The sequence below is a fragment of the Microcaecilia unicolor genome, chromosome 5 (assembly GCF_901765095.1).
Source record: "Microcaecilia unicolor chromosome 5, aMicUni1.1, whole genome shotgun sequence".
NCBI classification, from domain to species: Eukaryota; Metazoa; Chordata; class Amphibia; order Gymnophiona; family Siphonopidae; genus Microcaecilia; species Microcaecilia unicolor.
Window position 1 is genome coordinate 301,217,639 of NC_044035.1, and position 19,699 is coordinate 301,237,337.

The 19,699-nt window shown below is 42.9% G+C and overlaps 1 protein-coding gene across 1 annotated transcript in view; it reads left to right on the forward strand.

Annotated features, from left to right (window-relative positions):
- RPGRIP1L (RPGRIP1 like) overlaps nucleotides 1–19,699 on the forward strand; it is a 343,339-nt gene that overhangs the window by 200,094 nt on the left and 123,546 nt on the right. The window contains 3 exon segments of the mRNA XM_030204315.1: nucleotides 1,112–1,564; nucleotides 5,071–5,222; nucleotides 15,817–16,183. Of these exon segments, the coding sequence (XP_030060175.1) occupies nucleotides 1,112–1,564; nucleotides 5,071–5,222; nucleotides 15,817–16,183 (972 nt within the window).

Genomic DNA, 19,699 nt, shown 5'->3' on the forward strand with positions numbered 1-19,699 from the left:
CTGAATATAGGGGACAAAAATCAAAGAAGGGAGATGATGGATGTGAAAGGGAAGGGAGTAAAGAGAGAAGGGAAAAAGTGGTGATTATGGATGGAGGGAAGGGAGGAGATGGTGCCTATGGAGGGACGGGGAAGAGAAGGGAGGAGATGTTGCCCATTGAGGAGAGGGGGTTGAAGGGAAGGGAGATAGGAAGAGTGGAGGGGAAGATAGAGAAAAGGAAGGAGATGGTGCCCATAGATGGGAGGGGAGGGGAAGGGAAGATGATTATAAAAGTAAAATCACCAGACAGCAAAGGTTAAAGAAATTATTGTATTTTTTAGTAGGGCTGCACAATTAACACACACTGGAATCAAAGGGAATCAAAGTTATTGGTTGATCTTTAGGATCAGTAAAAAAAAAAAAATTTAAACAGCTATGTGTACATGCTAAATTTATTTCAAGTTTTTTACATTTGGACCACATGCTTAAATATTTTAATCACGAATAATTGTGCGGCTAAAACCTGTGATCAGTTTACAGCCCTATTGCAGACACAGTTGCATACACTGTGATTTTAATATGCAAAATTATGTGTTTGCAGGCATTCATGACTTCATACATTGGCCCATATTTAATATGTCATTATTTTGACTTTTGCTGGTTAGTCCAATGTTTCAATCAAATTAGTCTGTTCACTGATCACATATCATAATCTAAAATACTGTTTATGATATTTTTATTTATGTATGTTTTATTGTAAGTCATATAAATTTTTAGATATGCAAATTATAAATATGTTTATTTATTTGTAACATTTGTATCCCACATTTTCCCACCCATTAGCAGGCTCAATGTGGCTTACATTACACCGTAAAGGCGATCACAAAGTCTGGTAGATGTTAAACAAATACAGTTTAAAATAAGGGTCAGGTAAGGTTAGAGTAAACAAATGTTAAATTTATAAGAGTGGACAAAAATGAAATTAAGTTGAATCCTTTCCTGATAACATATTTTCTCATGATACTAAAGTTATATTGAGTTGATTGGCTAGTTCTCCTTAGTTTATACAAAATATTCTTGTTAATTCTCAGTGATACAAAATTCCTTGTTTTAAAACTTTCATATTTTGTAGCTCAACTGAAGGATATTGCCTATGGTACCAAGCAATACAAATTCAAACCAGAAATCACAGCAGATGATCACGTTGATGAATTTGATGAAACCATTCACTTGGAACGAGGAGAGAATCTATTTGAGATCCACATCAGTAAAGTGGTGTTCTCCTCTGCAGCTGTACAAAGTTTTGGTGATCAAGAGCCTGCAACATTCTGCACCTATGCGTTCTATGACTTTGAGCTCCAGACTACTCCAGTAATTCCTGGTCTTCAGCCAGCATACAATTTTACATCCCATTATCTGGTACGGGTAGATGACTTTTTTTTGCAGTATGTGCAGAAGAATACCATCAGCCTTGAAGTTCATCAGGCACGCGGCACAGATTATGAAACCATTGCTGCATGCCAACTGAAATTCCATGACATTCTAGAGAAGAATGGTAAGATGTTCTGCACAGCACTTCTGATTGGTAAGTATAAAGGAATATGCTTCATAACAGCATACAATTTCAACAAAATATATATATTTTTTTCAGAAATTTCTGACACTGTTACCTACAAGCTAGTTAGGGGAAGTACAGTAGGAACAACTGAAAAAGAACTGAGGAGACCTCAATAAAACATGTTATTCTACAAACTAATACTATAGATATGATGACTTTTATAACTTATTTTTATAACGCAGCTGTTCACCTATAGGGGGGTTTTAGTTTCTGATAGCAATATTTATAGAATTTCTATTTCTATCTTTCTTTGTTTTACTGTTTCAAATGAAAATTGCATTTGTACTATGAGCTAGCAGAGTAGTGGTTAGAGCATAGTGAGTCTAGAAGCCCTATTTTCTGCTGGTGGAGGGGGAACTATAATTTGGACTTCATTGAGCCAAATAGAATAAACCAGAATAATTTCTCTCAGGATTAGGACCTTTGCAGTTGGTAAGAGGATTGTTATGAAGAGCTGCACAGCCTACTGCAATAAGGAAGCATGCATATATTTGCATCTGGTTGTGTACATGTTTATTCGTCTTCTCACTGCATAGGCATCTGCATATGCACAACAACATGAGAGAGAGCTCCTGCATCTAATGCCAGAAGCAAGCAGAGGGCTATAGCTTTACAATTCTAGACTAGGAACACACTATGTAAGATCTTTATTAAACTTAATAATTGTATACAATAATATCTTCCTAGGTAATATATTTGTGCCCTAGCACTGCTGCATGATGCCAGAGGAGGACTCCAAAAGGACCTTTGTTGTTGTTGATGAATTTTCTAATCACCAGCTAAAATATGCCATCAGAATTATCTCATTTAAGGTGTACTGCAGTTGATTTTCAGTTACTACACATTGCAAAAGACCAGATATCACACAAAGAACAAAAATCCAGAAAAAGTGATAGTTGTTGCCAAAAATGATTTTATTAGTAAATTCTGAACTAAAGCATTGGAGCCCAATGTGTTGCAGCAACTGCCTGCATCAGGAGCAAATTGTACACTCTAAAACAGAAAAACACGCAACACACAAAATTAGAATGATAAAACAACAATAATCACCTTGATTATATATGTACATATTGATATTACATACATATAAATATATCATCAAAAAATATATAAAAAATATAAACATACTAAGGAAAGGGAAATGGGACTTGATATACCATCTTTCTGAGGTTTTTGCAACTACATTCAAAGCGCTTTACATATATTCCGGTACATATTTTGTTCCAGGGGCAATGGAGGGTTAAGTGACTTGCCCAGAGTCACAAGAAGCTGCAGTGGGAATCAAACTCAGTTCCCCAGGATCAAAGTCCACTTCACTAACCACTAGGCTACTCCTCCACTAATATATAGCCCCAATATTTTTTGTTTAAACATCATATGCTACCTTGTCTCATGCTCAAAATAATCTACAAAGTGTAAATGAAGACTGTAAAATATAAGTGGCCTTTAATCTACTGGCCTATTGAACAAAGAAACATTCCAGAAAACACAAATGTAGAAAAACATACAAAAATAACAAGCGTCCTTTTACTAAGCTGTGTTAGCCACTTATGTGCACCTGCAGATCAGGCCCCACCTCGGCGTGCCACCAACTCCCCCAAAGGACTTAGTCGCCCCACCCACCCACCACATGGCACGAAACCTCTAAAGGGCCTACTGTCTGAAACATTGGTTGTCCAGAGCTCTTCGGACAGGAGCGATGCCCAGTTGCACCTGCCCAATCAGGCGTCATCCTCAAAATGATGTTTCCTTTAGGGGGTCTAGGGCCTGGTGGGAGCTTGGGAGGGCTTAGACCTTTTGGGGATGGGTGGAGCTTCAGCCAGGGGTTCTCTGGAGCCGAGGGGAGAGATTAAGGCCTTTGGAGGGTAGTGGTAAGCTGATGCTCCTGGGCAGTAAATAACTCCAGCTATTCTACCTTGATTTATGTGTCCTAACATAAATTTGGGCAACCTGCATTAAAGCCATTAAGGAGCTTAGTCTCAGATCCAACAATTAGAAGATAAACTGGATGGTTTACAGAACAGGTCCCCAGAGAGAAATCTTCACCTAGTCGGACTTCCAGAATCGTTGAGTAAGACAGAGATGCAAGGCTTTTTAGAAACATGGCTGCCAACCGCAATTCTCCTCCCAGTAGAAGTAGACAACGTGGGCCCGGTACATATTGAGAGCTCACAGGCTAGGCCCCCAAAGAGATAACAAGAGATGCCCGGGAGTGGTCTTCTTTCAACTTTTGAGCTATGCAAATAAACAAATCATCTTGCAGGCCATACGTAGTGGCAATCTTTGGAATACAATGGACATAAAGTTTTATGTTTCCAAGACTGTTCCCAGTGGTTTCCCAAATATGCAGAGAATCTTTGCCAGTGTGCTCTTGCCTGGTCAAGCTTAATGTCTGATTTGCATGCCTGTACTCAGCGCAGCTCGTTCACAACAGAGTCACCACATTTTACGATTCAGTGCATGAAACAAAAACAGTCAAGCATATCAGCTGGAGTGCGATTCGGGAGCTGCATAGATGGGAGCCCTCATGAAGAGGTAGATGGGACCATGATCCTGTTCTTGGAGAACTGAGTACTAGCCTGCTTGTTGCATCAATTTTGGACTTGGAATGCAAAGAAGATCAAGGGAATGCTAAGCTTTCGTTTTGGAACTGTTTTATACTGAGAACCTCCTTGTGTTATGTGTTGTTTTGTTTTTGTTTTTTAAATTTTATTTTATTGCTACGCCCCATGCCAGCTGTAGTTTTGTTTTTGCCACATGCTTTATCCCATGCCAGAAAATAGTTTTGTATTTTCTAGCGAGGTGGGGCAGGGAGAAGGAATGCCCGGTAGCACTGTCTGATTACTGCCAGGTTAGCGCATGAGCCATTACCACCTGCTAAATAGGAGGTGGTAAGGGCTGAGGCATTAAATGGCCGAACACCAATTTTTTTTTTTGTTCAAAAGTTTTATTGACTTTTATATAAAATACAAAGGGTAAATATAATTATGAAACAAGAAATGTTATGCAAAATGAAGGCAAGCTATTTTTATATTAGCGCATGGCCATTAATGACCTCCGTATTCAAAATAGTTTTTTCCCACTGCAGTAAAAAGTGGCCTGGTGTGCAGCAGTTCCAGGCGCCTGTACTACCACAGGCTACGTTTTATTGCAGCTTGGTAAAAGGGCCCCAAACTTTGTTAGGATTCTTTTAATTCATTTTAGGCAATATTTCTTACACTGAAAGTTAAAAAGGGGACTGTTATTTCTTTCAGTAATTTAATTTAATAGTGAAATGCCAAACACAACAACTTGAATTTGATATGCAATTTAAGTATGAGCTAATGTAAGGATATTAACAATGGAGTAGCTCTATCCCACCTAGTACTCCATGGTATCATTTTGGCTGCTAAATTTTGCAGTTTCTGCAGAATTTTGTCACAAGACTTGTATGCACAGCATTGCAATAATTTACTCATGTTCTTGTTTTGTAGGTGGTGGAGGTGATGTCCAGAATTTTGGTATTGTAGAATACTGGATCAGATTGCGAGTTCCTATGGCTCAAGCTATTAGACTGTACAAAGAGCGAACAAAGGCACTAGGATACATATCATCCAATCTGAAGGAACCAGAACCAATGCAACTGGTACTCTACAAGATAATTTTTATAGTTTAGTATTTAATGAAATTTAGGGGGTTTTGTAGCTTTAGTAGCAGACCATTTGCTTGTTTTATAGTGTTTTCATAAATGATAAAAAGAACCATGGTGGTAGGTTAATGTAATACCATACCTGAGTATGTTCTAGTATACATGACCTCCAAAGATACATGTCAGCTTACATGTCAGCTATCATTTAGGAATCAATAATTTCTAGTTTTCATCACAGAGTTTTTGCTTTTGCTGTGTGGTATCCAGTGGTATAACTACCATTGAACATGCCTGGCAAAATGCCCAGGGCTACCCAGTGGTACGGGCTGCCAGCTACAAACCGAAGTGCCCTCCATCTGGCATCTCTCTCTCTTCCTTGGGTCCAGCATCACTGCCCCACACTCTCTATTGCCCCTCCCCTCTTGCATGGGTCCGGTCTTTCTGTAGCCCCCCCCCCCCCCCCCCCCCCCCACACACACATAGGTCCAGGCTTTTTCTAGCTCCCTTCTTCCCCGTGGTCCTCAAACTTGCAGCAGGCTGTCTCTGCCAGGGTCTGTCCTCTGCTCTAACCTACCCACAGAGGAGGTGGGACCTGGCAGAATAAAGGCGTCTGCGTGAATGATCTTGTGTATGATCGTGCAGATCTTGAATTCGATCCGTTCCTTGAGTGGTAGCCAGTGAAGTTTCTCTCTTAAGGGTTTCGCACTTTCGTATTTGGTCTTTCCAAATATGAGTCTAGCTGCGGTATTTTGGGCTGTTTGGAGTTTCTTAATAGTCTGTTCTTTGCAGCCAGCGTACAGAGTGTTACAGTAGTCCAGGTGACTAATTACCATAGATTGTACCAAGGTGCGGAAAATGTTTCTCGGAAAGAAAGGCTTAACTCTTTCGAGTTTCCACATCGAGTAGAACATCTTTTTTGTCGTGTTCTTCACGTGGGTATCGAGTGTGCGGTTTCGGTCGATGATAACTCCAAGAATCTTCAAGTTTTCTGATATAGGAAGGGTGCAGTATGGTGTGGTTATAGTGGAGTAGTTGTTAGTGTTGTATTGAGAAGTGAGTACTAGGCATTGAGTTTTTTCTGCGTTGAGTTTTAGCTGGAATGAATCTGCCCAGCTGTGCATGGTTCTGAAGCTTTGGTTGATCTCGTTAGTGATTTCGTTTAGATTATGTTTGAACGGGATGTAGATCGTGACATCGTCTGCGTATATGTAAGGATTGAAGTTTTGATCGGCTAATAGTTTAGCTAGAGGTGTCATCTTTAGGTTGAAGATAGTTGGTGAGAGGGGGGATCCTCGAGGGACTCCGCATTCTGGTGTCCATGGAAGTGATCTTTCAGCGTCTGTTATTACTTGGTAGGATCTGGTGGTGAGGAATCCTTCGAACCACTTGAGGACTGGGCCTCCGACTCCGAAGAATTCTAGTATATGAAGTAATATGCCATGATCAACCATGTCGAAGGCGCTTGACATGTCAAATTGTAGTACGAGTATGTTCTTCCCGGTTGCAATTGTTTTTTTGAATGAGTTCATTGCCGCCACTAGTAGAGTTTCGGTGCTGTGATTTGATCGAAATCCTGATTGTGACTCATGTAGAATTGAGTGTTTGGTTAGATAATCAGTGAATTGTTTCGTAACTATTCCCTCCATTATTTTGGTTATGAGCGGAATAGATGCAACTGGTCGATAATTAGTTAGGTCCATTGTGCTTTTCTTAGCGTCTTTTGGCAGAGGAGTGAGTTGGATGTTTCCTTTATTCGTGGGGAATAACCCGTTTTGGAGTCTGTGGTTTACTTGGTCCGTAAGGTCTTTCTTGAATTATTTGGGGGCGGCTCTTATTAGGCTAACAGGGCAAATGTCTAATTTGCATTGAGACTTGCCATATTTTTTAAGCCATTGTGAGAGTTCATCTACTGAAATTTTGTTGAATTTGGTCCAAGAACGATCTGTTGGGTATTCCCCTGGTTTTGGATTTAGGCATTCAAGGATGCTTGTGTAATCGGTGGGATTAGAAGGTAACATGCATCTGAGTTTTATAATTTTTCGTTGAAATATTTCGCTAAGTTGGTTGCGGATGGGGTGTCTGTATTGTTAGAAGTAACCAGTGTAGTGTTTAGGAGTTTGTTCACGATTGAGAAGAGCTTATGTGTATCCTTGTAGTTTGGTCCTATTATGGTTTTGTAGTACATTCTTTTGGTTTGTCTGATTTTATATTTGTATTTTCTTTGCAACTGTTTCCAGTCGTTAAGAGTGAGTTCGTCTTTTTTCTTGCTCCATATTCTTTCCAGTTTTCTGACCTGTGTTTTTAAGGCTTTCAGTTCTTTGTTAAACCATGGTATTGAGTTTTTTCTTTTTGAGGATCTAGTTTGGAGCGGTGCTATATTGTCTAGTATTGCTGTGTATCTGTTGTCCCATTCTTGTAGAAATTGGGGTGAGTCTGTAGGAGTTACCCATTCGTCAGTGTATAGTTCTTGCCAGAATATTAGTGGGTCTATTTTGCCTCTTGTAGTGTAGGTTCTTTTTTCTTGTTTTCGTTGTGACCCTTTTGTTTTTCAGTAGAGGGAGGTATTTGCTTTGTAGTGGTCTGACCATGGTGTAATTGTCCATTTCGTGTCTGTGATAGTGAAAATGGGTTCTGATGAAAATTTGTAAGTTATAATGTCTAGTGTGTGTCCTTTTTTGTGGGTAGGTTGCATGTTAGGCCAGTGGAGTTCCCATAGTTGGATGAATTCCTTGCAATCGTTTACGTTCTTTATGTTAGTGTCTTCAAGGTGAGGGTTGATGTCCCCTGCTATGAGGAGGTTCTGGGAAGACACGCAAGTGTTTGATATGAAGTCCATAAAGTGTATTTGTGAATCTTGCCAATTGCCCGGGGACCTGTAGAAAATGATTAGTTTTAGTTGATCAAGTAGATCGGGGTGGTTAATTCTAACTGAGGCTATTTTAAGTTGGGGTAGGATTGATTCTGCTGTTGTAGTAACTGTAAATTGTGATTTATAGATTCTCCGAGGACAAGCAGGCTGCTTGTTCTCACTGATGGGTGATGTCCACGGCAGCCCCTCCAATCGGAAACTTCACTAGCAAAGGCCTTTCCTAGTCCTTGCGCGCCCCTGCGCACCGCGCATGCACGGCCGTCTTCCCGCCCGAACCGGCTCGTGTTCGTCAGTCTTCTTTTGTCCGCGCTCTGGACGGTCGTGTTTTACCGCCGTTTCGCGCCCCTCAAGTTGACCCTCGCGCGTCTTCACGATTTCGCAAAAAAAGGAAAGACCTCAGTCTTTGTCCCTTCCCGTGTGTCTAGTTTGTTTCCCCGACATAAGTTTCCTTTCGCTTTCGGGGTAGGCCTTTTTTGTGGCCTCGGTACGGGTTTTTCTCTCTCCCTTATTTTTGGTGCCCTTCGTCACCATCGCGAATTTTGATTTCGCTGGCGTGATTTTTCCGCCCATGTCATCGAAGTATTCCAGCGGCTTCAAGAAGTGTACCCAGTGCGCCCGGGTAATCTCGCTCACTGATAGGCACGCGTTGTGTCTTCAGTGTCTGGGGGCTGGGCACCGCCCACAGGCCTGCAGTCTTTGTGCTCTTTTACAGAAGAGGACTCAGGTAGCGAGATTGGCCCAGTGGAACGTGTTGTTCTCGGGCTCTTCGTCGACAACAGCACTGGAGGCATTGAGTGCATCAACGTTGACAGCATCAAGACCTTCGGCATCGACTGCATCGACGGTATCGAGGTATCGACCCTCTGCATCGTCGGTACCGAGACATCGGAAGGCTCCGTCGGCGTCGGTGGTACCGGGACCTCCGCTGTAGCTGATGTCGTTGGACGGTGGTGCTTCGACTGGAGTCTACAGTAAAGTTTTCTCCTTTATATACCACCACAGTCTCAGCGTCCTGGAATCATTGGTCCACTTCCCACTTTTTTATGTTACTTTTTTTTATCTGTATCTTTACCTCGTGGGATTTTGTGTTCATCCACTTAGATGGATAGCCTACCCCAATATACATAAGACTAAAAACATTAAAGGAAAGGATAATGGATGATACTAGGAAGTAGAAGTCATGATGGGTTATTATGACGCAGTCTTTGGGAAGAGAAAGGTTTTTAGCCTCTTCCTAAAGCTGAGGTAGCTGTTTTCTGTTCTGATGGGAATAGGTAGAGAGTTCTATATTTTGACTCCAAGTACGGGGAATGACTAAAATCTTTTCTTTATTTATGTTTATTCACACTACAATTTGTTTTTGAAAAATACTTATAAAACCTATACATACAAAACTAAGTGTGCCCCTACACTATCTAAAGTCATGTGATAGCTTCTAATACAACTTATAAATGCAACACACAAATCACATTATAAATTGCTTATCTTCAACAGTTTCAATCAGATATTTTTGTGACATAAAAAATATCACCATTTAGTCCTTCATTTCTTTAATTCTTCCTTAAGCTGTCAACTGTCATTGGTAGAAGCAGTTAAGAAGTGTTCAGATTAGCCTTGTCAAAAGAGTCCAACCACTTTAAATTGCACTGCTGAGTAAATAAACTGTCACAGTGGCTGTTGCTTTTATTGATCATGAAAATCCATTGCTGATAATTGCCCACCAGCTAATCCAAACTACTGCTCATTCCAAACAAATGTTCCTTTAAAAAAACTGTTTCACTTCCGTGCACAGAGGTGACCCAACGGTTCTAACACTTATTCGCTTTTCAGACCAAGACATTATTTAAATTACACTGCTTAGTAAATAAACTCTGTCACCATGGCTGTTGCTATTATTGATCTTGAAAATCCGGATCCTAGAAATAAGCAGTGGATTTTCCCCAAGTCCATCTTAATAATGGCTTATGGATTTTTCTTTTAGAAAGTTATCAAAATCTTTTTTAAAACCTGCTGAGCTAACTGTTTTTACCACATTCTCTTGCAACAAATTCCAGAGTTTAATTACACATTGAGTGTATTTTCTCTGATTTGTTTTAAATTTAGTACTTTGTATTTAAGGAGCACTTTTACAAAGCTACAGGAGGACTAACACGTGGATAGCGCACGACAAATCAGCAGTACCGCTGGGGTAGCGCGTGCGCCTGGCAGTAATTCTGAATTTTGCACACACCGAATCCCGTGGTACAAAATATTTTTCTATTTTCTACTGCAGGGGGGCGTTCCCAGTGGTAATTGGCAGCGTGACCACTGCATGTGAGCTCTTACCACTAGGTCAGTTGCTGGCAGTAAAGGCTCAGGCTGTAAATAGGCGCACGCTAGTTTTAATTTTTTCACACACCCATTTCCTGCCTTTTTCCCAGCCGTGGTAAAAAGTGGCCCAGCGTGCACCAAAAAGATGCGCCCACACTACCACAGGCCACCTTTACTGTGGCTTTGTAAAAGGACCCCTAAATAACAGAACTTAATCCAAGAGGAAGGGATAGGGTCCAGACTGCATGTCATAGGTCTGATAGAGGAACTCAGGAACAAATATCTTTGCTGCACCCCTGGAGAAGAGTTTCCCCCATTTTTCCAGGGCTCATAATGTAGCCTTTCAATTGGACTATATTTTTGTTTCGAGTGCTTAGTTTCCTCATCTTTTATGAGCGGAGATTGAGGACCCTATCATCTCAGATCATTTCTTGGTCTGGGTAGAGGTTCAAGGGACTGAGATCAATCCTTTTTATACTGAGAGGAACATGGGATTACTTTGCTTAAACATTGTATTGAGAAAAGTGGGACAATAGTGTCATTTAATAATCTGTGTGTTCGGTACCAATTGTCTCAGACTTGATGCTTTTCTTAAGTGCACCACTATATTGCCTCATTACCCAAGGAGGCATTCGCAGATGATACTACTGAGAAGGTGGAAGGAACCTTTTTCCTAGAAAGTGCTGCAGCGCAGAGTCTCTTTTTTTCTATAAGGATTTTTTAGCAGACCTTCCCCTTTTGAATTTGGATGCCCCCTTAGGGAAAGTTTGGGTGTGGTTATATATGCAAAAAAACCTTGAATTTCAGAATTACAGCTTGGTTGCCTCTTTGGGGTAAGCAAGATTTTCCAGCTGGTATGACTGATCAATCCTTTTTATACTGGGAGGAACATGGGATTACTGCATGGTAGAAACTTGGGGATTTAACTATCACCTGAAATGTTCCAGCAGTTGATTTGTATGCCACTGGTCAAGTTAACCTCTGCTATACATCAGGAACAGCACCACAAGTTAGTGTTTCAACTTACTTTTCTCTTAAGAGGGCCTTTACAGTGGGCTTGGCCCAATTCAGTAAATGTCTTACATGTTCCCAATCAGAAGCTACCTTAGGACATACGTTTTGTCCTTTGATAAGAATTTTGGCAGTCTGTTCAACATCACATTCAATGAATATTTGGTTTTTGTTTAATTTTAGCACCACATATTTTCTTATTTAATGATTATACTAGTAGTTCTGTTAGACCAAATAAGACTAAATTCTACTGTTTTATTTGTTTCTATTGGCTAAATGTGTAATTTTACTACAATTGCACAATTACTACAATTTTACGACTCTGCATCAATCGCGGCCCTTTGCCACGGAGGTTATCTCTACTCCCACACTCCCCACCTAGCTGGCCGTGGAGGAGGCGTCGGGTTTCTACTCTCGCCCTCTTGTAGTTTTCAACCCCTAATCCTACCGCAGTCTCACTGCTTCTCATCCTTTGAAGTTCACTCCATTCGTCTTTTCTACCCACTGCCACTCAGAGTTGCAGTCATTTACCGCCCCCCTGACAAGTCCCTCCCTTCCTTCCTTACTGACTTCGATGCCTGGCTCTCGGTCTTTCTTGAACCCTCATCTTCGTGCCTCATTCTTGGAGACTTTAACATACACACTGACGACCCATCCAATTCTTACGCATCTCAGTTCCTCACTCTGACATCCTCCTTCAACCTCCAAGTGAGCTCCACTGCCCCTACTCACCATTCTGGCCATTGTCTTGACCTCGTCCTCTCCTCTTCCTGCTCACCCTCCAATTTCTGCGCTTCTGCTCTTCCTCTCTCAGATCACCACCTGATCACCTTCACACTTCATCACCCCCCCCTCAGTCCCGCCCATTACTAACCACCACTTCCAGAAATCTCCAGGCTGTTGACCCTCCCACCCTTTCCTCCCAAATCTCCAACCTCCTCCCATCCATCATGTCCTCCGAATCTGTTGACAAGGCTGTCTCTACTTACAATGCCACTCTCTCCTCTGCTCTGGATACCCTTGCAACATCCATCTCCCGTCCCACAAGACGTACTAATCCCCAGCCCTGCCTGACCCCTTGCATCCGTTACCTTCGCTCCTGCGCCCGATCTGCTGAACGCCTCTGGAGGAAATCTCGCACCCATAGTGACTTCTGTCATTTCAAATTCATGCTATCCTCCTTCCAGTCCTCCCTGTTCCTTGCCAAACAGGAATATTACACCCAACTGATTCTCTCAGCTCCAACTCTCGTTGTCTCTTCGCCACCCTTAACACCCTCCTCAAAGTGCCCTCCGCTCCCACCCCCCACCCCCACTCTCTCCTCAATCACTGGCTGACTACTTCCGCGACAAGGTGCAAAAGATCAACCTCGAATTCGCTACCAAGCCACCTGCTCCTCTTCACCCATCAACCCGCTCCCTCAACCAACCAACCCAAGCCTCCTTCTCCTCTTTTTCTGATATCACCGAAGAGGAAACAGCCCAACTTCTCTCCTCCTCGAAATGCACCACCTGTACCTCTGATCCCATCCCCACCAACCTACTATACACCATCTCTCCTACTGTCATCCCCCCCCCCCCCATCTGCCACATCCTCAACCTCTCTCTATCCACTGCAACTGTCCCTGACTCCTTCAAACATGCTGTTGTCATACCACTCCTCAAAAAACCTTCACTAGACCCTACCTGTCCTTCCAACTACCGCCCCATCTCCCTCCTACCCTTCCTCTCCAAGATACTTGAACGCGCCGTTCACAGCTGCTGCCTTGATTTTCTCTCCTCTCATGCCATCCTTGACCCGCTTCAATCCAGTTTTCGCCCTCTACACTCAACAGAAATGGCACTCACTAAAGTCTGTAATGACCTATTCCTTGCCAAATCCAAGTGCACTACTCCATCCTCATCCTTCTTGACCTATCCGCCGCATTTGATACTGTTAATCATAATCTACTTCTTGATACACTATCCTCATTTGGGTTCCAGGGCTCTGTCTTCTCCTGGTTCTCCTCCTATCTCTCCCACCGTACCTTCAAAGTACACTCTCATGGATCTTCCTCCACCCCCATCCCGCTCTCCGTTGGGGTTCCTCAAGGATCGGTCCTTGGACCCCTTCTTTTCTCAATCTACACCTCCTCCCTGGGCTCACTGATCTCATCTCATGGTTTCCAATATCATCTTTATGCCGACGACACTCAGCTTTATCTCTCCACACCAGACATCACTGTGGAAACCCAGGCCAAAGTATCGGCCTGCTTATCCGACATTGCTGCCTGGATGTCCAACCGCCACCTGAAACTGAACATGGCCAAGACTGAGCTCATTGTTTTTCCACCCAAACCCACCTCTCCTCTCCCTCCACTCTCTATCTCAGTCGATGGCACCCTCATCCTCCCCGTCTCATCTGCCCGCAACCTTGGAGTCATCTTCGACTCCTCCCTCTCCTTCTCTGCGCATATCCAGCAAACAGCCAAGACCTGTCGCTTCTTCCTCTACAACATCAGCAAAATTCGCCCTTTCCTCTCTGAGCACACCACCCGAACTCTCATCCATGCTCTCATTACCTCTCTCCTTGACTACTGCAACCTACTCCTCACTGGCCTCCCACTTAACCATCTATCCCCCCTTCAATCCATTCAGAACTCGGCTGCGCGTCTCATCTTCCGCCAAAACCGATATGCTCATATCACCCCTCTCCTCAAATCACTTCACTGGCTTCCGATCAGATACCGCTTACAATTCAAGCTTCTCCTACTAACTTACAAATGCTCTCAATCTGCAGCCCCTCACTTCCTCTCTACCCTCCTCTCCCCTTACGCCCCTACCCGTAACCTCCGATCACAGGGCAAATCCCTCCTCTCAGTACCCTTCTCCACCACCGCCAACTCCAGGCTCCGCCCTTTCTGCCTTGCCTCACCCTATGCCTGGAATAAACTCCCCGAGCCCATTCGCCAAGCACCCTCCCTATCCATCTTCAAATCCTTACTCAAAACCCACCTCTTCAATGTCGCTTTTAGTAACTAACCATTGTACCTTTCCCAGGTAATCTAGACTGTTCCAACTTGACTGTCTGCTCTCCTTGTCCTTTAGATTGTAAGCTCCTTTGAGCAGGGACTGTCCTTTTTGTTTTTGTACAGCGCTGCGTAACCCTAGTAGTGCTCTAGAAATGTCAAATAGTAGTAGTAGTACAATGGTTACAGGCTAAACCTCCTAATGTGACACAATGGCTCAATATGGTATGCGCCCTCATGATCCTGGAACGCCACAAAGCAGGCTGGAATCATCCGGGATTTCTACAAATTTGGGAGCCCTTTTGGCTAGCCACGTCACATCAGATTCGCTGCTAGCTTTTGAATTAAGTTATTGTTCTTTGCTCATTCTACTGTTTGCTTTTCAGGTCTAGATAAGAAACCACCAGATCTGGGAGATTAGATTTGATGGCTGTGAAATAAAGATGAGGGGGAGGGGGTTGGGAGGAAGTAATATCAGAGGGAAAAAACATTACTTGATCATAGTTCTGTGGCTATTGTTGTTGCTTGGTGGATTCAGTAAAGATGTATTTAAAAAAATAAAAATATTATAAAATGAACGTTGTCTAACCAGAGAAAATTAGAATTGGTTTGATTTGATGTACAGTAGAACGCCTATTATCCGGACTAACCTTGACAGGGGGACAGTCCGGATAATCAAAAATCCAGTTGATTGGACAAACCTTCCCCTACTCATCCCTTTCGATTTTCTGTCCTGCCACTCAGGGCACATGCCTCACCACTGCCCAGGGTACATGGATGTGCACTGCACTCTGGGGCCAAAGTCAACACCAGCAGTAATAGCGAGAAAAAGCAAGTAGCAATGGACAAGGGCAGTCATGGGAGACAGGGACGGTGCTCAGGAGCTTCCTTCCCTGTCACTGTTGGCAAGGAAGGAAGTGAACACTGGAGCATTGCAGGAGGCTCAACCTAGCTCTCTCCTCACCTCTGGCCACTGGACTTGCTGCGGTTGTGGTCTGTCATTTGGCTGCAGTGGGTTGGTTACTGGAGCTGGGGAGGGGGATGGAGAAGGAAAAGATTTAAGGAATAAGAAACCACACATTACCTGGGTCTGGATCATTTCCTTTGTAAACAAGTGAATTGCTGTCCCTCCCCTATTCATTCTGCAGCAGTCTGTTGGAATTGTATAAATGGTGCAGTTTCTTTATTTATTATTTAGCCCCTATTGGTAATGATGCAGCCTGGAGGACCACTGGTGGGGGGGGGGAGAGGGATACAGGGGGATGATGCATTCACTGCTGCTGAGTGGGTCACTTGTGCACAGGTCAATTGGACATCCAAATAATCAGTGTTCCACTGTATTAACACAAAAATATTAATGTTACTAACATCTACTGTCTCAATTAAATCATCAGGATCTCAGAACTGCCCAAGAAAGCACTCCGGTTCTAGCAGATGGAAATTTAAATGAACTGCACATTACAATAAAAGACTGCAATAATCTACATATCCAAGGAAGCCATCTTCAGCCAAACCCTTATGCTGTGTACAAGTTCTTTGACTTTGCTGATCATGATACACCTATCATTGCTAGCAGTAATCATCCACAGTTTGAAGATCACATGTGCTTCCCGGTACCAATGAATGCAGACCTGGACCAATACTTGAAATCGGAATCACTGTGTTTTTATGTGTTTGATGATGGTGAGACAAGAGAAGGTGTTTACATTGGAAAAACCAATGTGCCTCTTATCTCTTTAGCTCATGACAAATGTATTTCAGGTAAGCCTAGAGCCTTCTTACTATTAATAACTTATATTCTTAGTATCAAACATTTATAAATAATTTATGTGAAAGTTAGTTTTTAAAGCCATTTACCCTGCTAAATAGCCATTGGCCCAGGTAAATTGACTTTGCTGAAAATTTCTGCCTTCTGCCTGACTAAAAGTACTGAAGTCATATAGTATGCATTCTTTTCACTGATTTAAAAGATGCCACCTTAATGTTCTGTTTCTTTATTTTGTAGGTTGTGATTGTATCTTTTCTGTTGTAATGAAGTTCTTTTCTATCTTTGATATTATTTTAATGTGTTGTACACAGCTTAGACTTGCTCCCAAATTAGGTGGTATAGCAAATAAATAATAAACATTTAAACATAAACATGCATTCTAAGGGTATGTTGAGGTTAGAAGAAGACAGCAATATGCATACATTTTAAAATCCACATTTCCTATTTTATTCCTAATTGACTGCCCGCAGAAAAAGAAGGTACAAAAGTACCTGAGTACCTTGTATACACACATGCTATATGGTAGTAGATTTTCTAACTGAAACTACCTGAGTAATTTCTCTTTAAAGAGTGGAGGAGTGGCCTAGTGGTTAGGGTGGTGGACTTTGGTCCTGGGGGAACTGAGGAACTGAGTTCGATTCCCACTTCAGGCACAGGCAGCTGCTTGTGACTCTGGGCAAGTCACCTAACCCTCTATTGCCCCATGTAAGCCGCATTGAGCCTGCCATGAGTGGGAAAGCGTGGGGTACAAATGTAACAAAAAAAAAATATGCACATTAAGGAAGTCCTTTTATAAACTTTTTGCTTAAGTAAATCCTGTTTTACTTGCAGAAACTATCTTTTATAAAATTACTTGAGGAATCACATTTGTAGAAAGTTTTTACACAGTCTAACTGTAAAGATGTTTTAGAAGAGGAGTTAGGCAGAGTCACAATGTACACTCCTATTTTATAAAATATTCATGTATTTGATGTGCATAAATTGACACAAATTTCCAAACAGGTGTAAATTTGCACAAATAGCAGATTTTGTGAGGCTGTTTTGTGACGACATGTATTGTCTTTATAACATATTCCCAAAACAGGCACCTACTTGGATTTTCTTCCTAGGCAACCTGTTATAAAACTGCTCTCCAAAAGGTTAAGTTAATAACAAGTTGCCTTAGGTGTCTATTAAAAAGTTGAAAACTCTAACTTTAAGAGGGTAGTTATAAAGGTGTGTAATGGCAATAGCATGTGTTATGTTACTACAATATATGTTAATGTTAGTTATTGCTGGATACACATTAATGAGATGTGAAGCTTGCAAATATATGTTTATTTTTATTATGACTTTACTGCTATTCTCGTGAAAACAAATCGAAGGAGTTTAGAATCAATTGTATATAGGTAGGAAAGGAACTAGTGAGGAAAGGTCAAAGAGGGGTGGTAAAACAGGTCTATGAAAAACAGTCCCTGGTCTCACCCGCCCACCCTCGGCTCCGTCAACAGCCCCTCTCCGTCTGCCACTGGGTCCCCTGCATTCAAATCGGCAACGCCTCACCTCCGTGTGAAAGCGCAGCAGCAGATCGCCTCCCTTCGGGCCTTCCCTCCCTGTGTCCCGCTCTTGACAGATGTAACTTCCTGTTTCCACAAGAGCGGGACACAGGGAGAAAAGGCCCAAAGGGAGGTGACCTGCCGCTGCGCTTTCACACAGAGGTGAGATGCTGCCGATTTGAATGCAGGGGGCCCGGTGGCGGACGGAGGGGGGGCTGTCGACAGGACTGGGGGTGGGCGGGTGGACACTGTGGACTGCGGCGCCAGCGGCCTGAGTAGCAATTGGGGGGGGGGGGGGCGGCGGCTTTGCCCTTGGCCCAGCTCAGTTTCTCGGCAGCCCTGTCTAGAGGTAGTTATATTTCCTAATACTATAAGGCTTAGAGCAGAGACAGAAAGGGGCATTGATCATTATAAACAGCTCATCCAGTTTCTACCCGAGCCTACACTGCTATAGTATGGTATTTACATGGTAATGAGCTGCTTTACATGCATTTGCATCTCATGTTTATGTACCCTGCATTGATTTAAATAACACTGCGTTGGGGCAAGACAACCAGAGTTAGTGCCCTTTTAGTCATATTAAGGGGCAAAATAGCATAGGTTATTGCCCTAATGCAGCTTGATTACTTTCCCCCTAAGAATGGCATTTTAGAAAGAACATACTAATTGAAATTGAGATGTCCAGGTTGGGAAATGTCAAGTTCCGCTAGCATTTTAGATGAAGAGCCTGTTCTAAGATATATGGAGAAATGGATGTTACAGTGGGGGAAATAAGTATTTGATCCCTTGCTGATTTTGTAAGTTTGTCCACTGACAAAGACATGAGCAGCCCATAATTGAAGGGTAGGTTATTGGTAACAGTGAGAGATAGCACATCACAAATTAAATCCGGAAAATCACATTGTGGAAAGTATATGAATTTATTTGCATTCTGCAGAGGGAAATAAGTATTTAATCCCTCTGGCAAACAAGACCTAATACTTGGTGGCAAAACCCTTGTTAGCAAGCACAGCGGTCAGACGTCTTCTGTAGTTGATGATGAGGTTTGCACACATGTCAGGAGGAATTTTGGTCCACTCCTCTTTGCAGATCATCTCTAAATCATTAAGAGTTCTGGGCTGTCGCTTGGCAACTCGCATCTTCAGCTCCCTCCATAAGTTTTCAATGGGATTAAGGTCTGGTGACTGGCTAGGCTACTCCATGACCCTAATGTGCTTCTTCCTGAGCCACTCCTTTGTTGCCTTGGCTGTATGTTTTGGGTCATTGTCGTGCTGGAAGACCCAGCCACGACCCATTTTTAAGGCCCTGGCGGAGGGAAGGAGGTTGTCACTCAGAATTGTACGGTACATGGCCCCATCCATTCTCCCATTGATGCGGTGAAGTAGTCCTGTGCCCTTAGCAGAGAAACACCCCCAAAACATAACATTTCCACCTCCATGCTTGACAGTGGGGACGGTGTTCTTTGGGTCATAGGCAGCATTTCTCTTCCTCCAAACACGGCGAGTTGAGTTCATGCCAAAGAGCTCAATTTTTGTCTCATCTGACCACAGCACCTTCTCCCAATCACTCTCGGCATCATCCAGGTGTTCACTGGCAAACTTCAGACGGGCCGTCACATGTGCCTTCCGGAGCAGGGGGACCTTGCGGGCACTGCAGGATTGCAATCCGTTATGTCGTAATGTGTTACCAATGGTTTTCGTGGTGACAGTGGTCCCAGCTGCCTTGAGATCATTGACAAGTTCCCCCCTTGTAGTTGTAGGCTGATTTCTAACCTTCCTCATGATCAAGGATACCCCACGAGGTGAGATTTTGCGTGGAGCCCCAGATCTTTGTCGATTGACAGTCATTTTGTACTTCTTCCATTTTCTTACTATGGCACCAACAGTTGTCTCCTTCTCGCCCAGCGTCTTACTGATGGTTTTGTAGCCCATTCCAGCCTTGTACAGGTGTATGATCTTGTCCCTGACATCCTTA